The sequence below is a fragment of the Erigeron canadensis genome, chromosome 3 (genome assembly GCF_010389155.1).
Source record: "Erigeron canadensis isolate Cc75 chromosome 3, C_canadensis_v1, whole genome shotgun sequence".
NCBI classification, from domain to species: domain Eukaryota; kingdom Viridiplantae; phylum Streptophyta; class Magnoliopsida; order Asterales; family Asteraceae; genus Erigeron; species Erigeron canadensis.
The window spans coordinates 47,307,490-47,314,152 of NC_057763.1; the positions used below are offsets into that span (position 1 = coordinate 47,307,490).

Here is a 6,663-nt window from a genome sequence, read left to right on the forward strand (position 1 = left end):
TGTCGATGTCATCACCACGCGTCACCAACCCCACTATACCGTCGTCGCCGTTACCGCCGCCGCATTGCGCGGGTACCATGCTCGTATTATACTATTATTATAATATTAATTTATTTCTTAATCACGAATCATGTAGAACATATATTCGAATTTCTTTATGATATGATTTACGAGTATATAGGTACCGTACATCGAACAGGTAGCAGGACTAGTAGGCATATAAAAAGGAGGTTCCTTGGAGATTGGGGAAACCCAAAACTTTGCTTGTTCTCCTTCCTTCCGTGTTGGAATCAGATAAACCCTAATCATATACAAACATTACATTTATATACCCTTATTATTATTATTATAAGATATTAATATAATTACAGCGGCCCACCCTAACCAATTTCTTCAATCATTCGTTCTCTATATCAATTTCCATCTTCGATTTTGACAGGTTTTTTTTTGAAGAAACCATATAATCTTTCACGTTAATTACTTCATTCCAACAAATTGTGTATTTTTTTGCCTTCCAAGAAATCTGTTTCTTTTTTACTCGGGTCATATAAAGATTCAATCTTTTTTGGTGGGTTTTTGTTGTAATGTTTTTTAGCTGCTTGAAATTTTCAGAAAGCAATCAGAAGGCAGCCATGGTTAAATGTTCATCCTTCAAGCTTGATCACCCTTTGGGTATGTATCTATCATGTGTGTATATATCATTGCCATTTAATTTCATAGACTGTTTTAAACTCTTTTATGTGTTTGTATTATACTTATATGGGTGTTACACCGTTTATCTTGAGACGCTAAGTGGTGCTTTAATATATACAACTTTCGGAAAAATATAAGCATGGTGCATCTTCATTGGTATATGTATTTTTGAATCTTGTACTTTGTTCTTGTTAGCTGTAATGTTTTGTTTAAGCAATTTGGTAAAAATGATGGTTGGTTTGCAATGGAAGGTTAAAAAAAATATTCAATTGATTGTTTTGCTTTGGATTTTTTAAGCTATTCTTTTACATTTATGGCTGTTATTCACGCCTAGTAATTTTTTTGGTATCGTCCAATTACTTTTTTTTTTTACATATAGTTATTGTTCTCAAGATTCTGTTGTTGACTTCACAATTGTTGAATTATGGTTTTCGTACTCAAATCAAATAAGGCAATAAAGAATTGTATTTAATCAACTGAAACTTATCAAATGCGTCGTGACTGATGAGAAATATGAAGGTTGTTATATTTCTAATGATATATATATATATATATATTGTATTTTTGTTACATAGAAAAGAGGCAGGCTGAATCCTCTCGCATCAGGGAAAAGTACCCTGATAGAGTACCAGTAAGACACTTCATTTCTTTAATATATATATATATATATATATATCGAAGTTTATGTTTTACATATCATATACCCATGTCCCATATCTTAAAGTCGGCAATTAAAATTTTTCTTTTCAGGTGATTGTTGAGAGAGCTGAAAAAACCGATATTCCTGACATAGACAAAAAGAAGTACGCAATTCTTCACCTTTCTTATGTCTTGTATCTTTCTTCATTTTACATAAATACGACCATTTACTTTTATCACGGTTATGTCATCAAACTTTCTTGATTTGATCTTCTGGAATACTTATTTGTGTCATGTCAAACTAATGTGTTTGGTGTTTCAATATATGCTCGGAAGCAATTTCATAATATGATAATTGAATAATCGATATTAGATAAGCACTTTCAATAGTGTGAAGTTATTGGCAGTTTTGATGAAATAAGGGAGTATACATTTTGTGCTCCACCCTTTGATAAATCAATTTTATTACTACTAACGTCAATTTGACTACCTGGCCGTTAAATAATCAGATAACTATAAGTAGTAGCATCCAAACACCTCTGCTGAGTCCTGGGTGTTACTGAGATTAGCTCATAACAGATCATTTGAGGTTCCTATTCATATAAACCAGCGATATCTGAAGTTCTCATCAGTGTCTGATGATGTATAATGCTTTAGTGACCACAAATATGTATATTCGTGCATTATAGATATCTGGTACCAGCGGACTTGACCATTGGACAGTTTGTTTATGTGGTTCGTAAGAGGATCAAGCTTAGCCCTGAGAAAGCAATATTTGTTTTCGTCAAGAACATGCTACCACCAACAGGTGAGGACCCAAATATCATCTAAACCATCTTATACGTTTATATATCCCTGTTTAGTGATCGCATCTGAACCAAGTTTATCCTCAGTTTGCTTCTTTTTCTTTGTGGAAAAATTTGCAAGCCCACTCTTGGTTTTTCTCATATGGTTGTCAAACTCTTGTATAATAACCCTTCTGATGGTTATATTACTTCATGAAAAACTCATATCTCGATGCTATCTGATTGTTAACAGCTGCTTTGATGTCTGCAATCTATGAGGAACATAAGGATGAAGATGGGTTCCTCTACACGAGCTACAGTGGCGAAAACACATTTGGATCTCTAGAATTGCAGTAACTTCTAATGTCACATCTGGAACTTGCAAAAGCAAATTCCTCGCAGCTTCAGTTCATTTTAGTTTATATGTTTATGTTTATTTAAATCTGAATATGTGATTACATTGTTGTGACTAATATGATCTTTTATAGTTTAATTCTTTGGGTTTCGTTTCATCTTTCTATTTTCGTTTCTGTAGTGACTGATCTTTATCATCTAGGTAGAAATTATTCAAGATCTTATTTCTTGTTTTCTCATCTTCATAATCTCAAAAAGATTCACGAATCTTGGATCCACTCTTCTCCAAATCACTCTACTTATTTACATAGACAGGCGTGTTGGTAAAATTCACAACCTATCTATGGAATCGAAACCCACCTTTGTTTGAGAATTGAGACTACTAAAAATCTTGGAAGTTAGATAATACTAACATTAAATTTAAAATCTAAACTTTAATTTGACTCCAAATGTCAAACTAGACCAAAAGTCGGTACAATTTTACTTTTAAAATATGCAAGATTATAAACACAACATTGAATGTCACTTGCTTAGTTGCTTTGTTTTCATGGTGACTATCTAAAGGCTTACCCAAGGCACAATTGTTCTCGCACTTTTTGAGCCATTTTCTTAAGAATATAGTGGCAAGAAGATCGTCTCATGGATAATATATTATTAACCCAAGAGTTGTTAAGGAACTATGGATGGAAGAGTGGTGTGGCTAAATGTGCACTTAAGATTGACTTGCAAAAAGCTTATGACACAGTAAGTTGGAAGTTTGTTGGAAGCATTTTAGAGTGGTTTGGATTCCCTACAAAACTATGCAATTGGATTATGATGTGTGTTACTACTGCCATGTTCTCTATAAATGTTAATGGAGAGATTAAGGGTTATTTTAAGGGGGGATAAGTATCTTGTAATGTAACAAACTTTGAACGAAAGTCTATAATAGGAAATAACTAAAGTTGTGTGTATTGTATGTAAACAACTCGAAAATAATGTTTATTGTATGTAAGAAAATGTATTCAACCAATTAAAATCAGACAAGTGGCACCTCTATATGGTTGGCACGTATGTTTTCTTACATACAATAAACATTTTTTAAAGTTGTTTACATACAATACACAAAACTTTAGTTATTTCCTACTATAGACATTCGTCCAAAGTTTGTTACATTCCAGGATACTTATCCCTTTTAAGGGGGCTAGAGGACTAAGACAAGGGGATCCTATGTCTCCTTATCTATTCACTCTTGTCATGGAAGTATACAATTTGATGCTTAAGAGATTAATAAGAAAAAAGCGTGGTTTAAAATATCATTGGGGTTGCAAAGAATTGGGAATCACGCACCTGTGTTTTGCTGATGATTTACTAGCTGTTTGTCATGGGAGTTTAAAGTCTGTGCAGTATATAAAAGAGGCAATGGATGAGTTTAGTGGATGCTCGGGGTTATTTCCAAATGTGGGGAAAAGCTCCATATTTTTTGGAAATGTTAAGCAGGAGGTAAAAGAGCAGATTGTAGATCTATTACAATTTAAAGTTGGATCCTTGCCAGTGAGAGTGAGATACCTGGGAGTACCGTTAATTACAAAGAGTCTTGGTGTTAAGGATTGCCAAGAACTGATTGATAAGGTGAAGAGGAGAATTATGGATTGGAAAAATAAAAGCTTGTCTTATGCTGGGAGACTGCAGTTAATTGCTGCTATTTTGAGCTCAATGCAAATATATTGGGCCTCTGTATTTTTGCTGCCTAAATATGTGATACAGGAGATTGAAAGGTTATTTAAAGGTTTCTTGTGGTGTGGGGGAAGCTTGGCTAAAGGGAAAGCAAAGGTGGCTTGGAAAGAAGTGTGTAGACCAAAAGGAGCATGGAGGATCGGGATTGAAATCTCTGGCAGATTGGAATGAGGTGTTACTGTCTAAACATCTATGGAGTATTTGCAGCAGGAAGAACTCTATGTGGGTCAACTGGATTTATAGGATGAGATTAAAAGGGGAATCTATATGGGTGGCAAAGGATAGTGGACAATGCGCATGGAACTGGAAAGGGATTCTAAAAGCTAGAAATATGTTAAGATTGCACTGTATGAGTAAAGTGGGAAATGGTTTGAATACTTATGTATGGCATGATAGATGGTGTGGTGTGTGCCCTCTAAGCAATTATATTTCTAATAGCATGATAACAGATGCAAATTATAGCCATAATGCAACTATTTTCGAGCTGACGAGTAATGGGGATTGGAGTTGGCCTAAAGAATGGAAGGAAAGGATTACTATTTTGGCTATTATTGAAGCTCCTTCCCTGGATTCCACAAAAAATGATTGTATTGGGTAAATAAGAAAGGGCAAGAGACCAGATTCACTGTTAGCAATGTGTGGGATGCAACTAGAGACTATGGTACAAAAGTTAATTGGATGAAGTTGGTGTGGTTCTCTCAATGTATTCCAAGTCATGCTTTCATTGTTTGGCTTGCCATGAAAGGAAAGTTAAACACACAAGACAGACTTGCCAAGTGGTACCCGTTGAAACATTATGAATGTGTTTTTTTGCAAAAATGGGCATGACTCTTGCGCACCTGTTCTTTTCTTGTGAGTTCACTAAATGGGTATGGCATCATGTAAAGGAAAATGCCAAGGTTCTATCATCCCGAATGAACGGGGACAAACTGTAAACTGGTTCATTGATACCCGATTCCCAAAAACAGTATGGAATGTAGTTCAAAGAATATCATTTGCTGCTTCTGTGTATTGGATATGGTCATATGGAAGGAACGAAATGGAAGATTATTTAGGCAGGTTAGTAATTCAAAAAAGGAAAAAGTTAAGGAGATGGTTTTAGAGTGCATAAAAATGAGGCTGCTAAAATTGACTTTTAAAAATTGCAATGCTTATGAGGAGATGAAGGTGGTGTGGGAAATTAAGTAGGCTGAGTTAGGATGAGTCTGGGATGAAGGAAGTATGTAACATGTTATGCTGGCTCCTCTTAATGAGTAAAGGTTCATACGAGATTGGAAGTCAAATGACGGGTTTAGTTACTGAGATATGAATGGTGATTGCTGTACAGAAGACATATGGAATATATGTAGTTGACCAGTATATTAGTTAGATTTGCTCGATGAGGTTTTTTTTGTATAGTGAACATAATATAGTTTAGGAATTGTTTTGGGTCAATAATGGGTTTGTCCATTTATTGACAATGTTGAAAGTTGTATTGTTTTGTGGTTTTAATAATGATTATAAAAATAAAAAAATAAAAAAAAAAAAAAAAATCGTCTCAACAGTTTTTTGTGGATTGTTTTCTAAGAAGAAAACGTAGAGAAAGAATGGAGGTTAAAGAGGGGGTCAAACATGTTTTCTCAGAATAATGAAGATTTTTCTTTAAAGATATATTATATTATTTGAAAAAGAAGGATGACTCGAATTTAATGTGACAGTGAAAAAAAAGTTGTAGACTAGCATAGTACTTGTGCAATGCGGCAGCAGTGGCGACGAATACGGTATGATGGTGACGCCAAGTTATATGGGTAACTGATGTAACGATAATTCATCTAAAGGAGGCAATGGAGATTGTTAAAAAGAGTCATGAATTTCTTCTCAAACATGCATGGATGTCACTGTGATGTCTCAAATGTTAATGTTAACTAATAATTACTAACTATTAGCTCATCGTTCAAAATAAAAAAAATATAATATGTTTTGAAAAGTTTTTTTTTTTTTTAATATAAAGTATAGATGAGCATGGGTGGAGATCCTCTCAAGAATCTCAATCCTTAGATGAAAAACAAAGGTCTAAGATTTAAAGTTAATTTTTTAGTTTTAACCCTGATTTAAAATAAGAGTTGGGATTTCCCAACTTCAAACTAGTCAAGGAATTTGGAAGGAATCTTCACCCTGAGTCCCTGACAAATGTTTTGTGGAGCAACTATTCATTAATCACAAATTCCTTGTACAGAAACATCCTTTAAAGAGTTCGAATGCTCCAAATTCTCTTATTCATTCCATAATCCCTCATATGTAAACATCATCAGATAGCTGCAATTCGATAGCATTTCTTGACTAATTTTTGTTTTTAATTTCCATATATTATGAATTTCCAATCATGTAATAAGTCGACCATGTTAAGATAAAGAACCTAGAAAAGGTATATCTGCAACTAAAAACACTCGACATATAGAATTTAATGCTTTGATTAGTATCTAAAAGACTAAAACCA

The 6,663-nt window shown here is 33.9% G+C and overlaps 1 protein-coding gene across 2 annotated transcripts; it reads left to right on the forward strand.

Annotated features, from left to right (window-relative positions):
* The first annotated feature begins 264 nt into the window (after positions 1-264).
* On the forward strand, positions 265-2,629 carry LOC122592356 (autophagy-related protein 8C-like). Of its 2 annotated transcripts, XM_043764562.1 has the most exons (6): positions 265-439; positions 613-672; positions 1,269-1,324; positions 1,444-1,496; positions 2,022-2,140; positions 2,371-2,629. In XM_043764562.1, exons 2-6 carry the CDS (start codon positions 633-635, stop codon positions 2,472-2,474), a joined length of 372 nt encoding a protein of 123 aa, XP_043620497.1. In that variant the 5' UTR covers positions 265-439; positions 613-632; the 3' UTR covers positions 2,475-2,629. The 2 variants fall into 2 exon arrangements, with proteins under 2 accessions (XP_043620497.1, XP_043620496.1); XM_043764561.1 differs by lacking the exon at positions 265-439 and having other exon boundaries at positions 465-672.
* The last annotated feature ends 4,034 nt before the right edge of the window (positions 2,630-6,663 follow it).

Excerpts from the sequence above, each read along its gene's own strand:
- LOC122592356 (XM_043764561.1), top strand. The coding sequence starts at position 585 with ATGTTTTTTAGCTGCTTGAAATTTTCAGAAAGCAATCAGAAGGCAGCC. Across the intron at positions 673-1,268 it reads CAAGCTTGATCACCCTTTGG|AAAAGAGGCAGGCTGAATCC; the intron begins GTATGTATCTAT and ends TTTGTTACATAG. Across the intron at positions 2,141-2,370 it reads GAACATGCTACCACCAACAG|CTGCTTTGATGTCTGCAATC; the intron begins GTGAGGACCCAA and ends GATTGTTAACAG.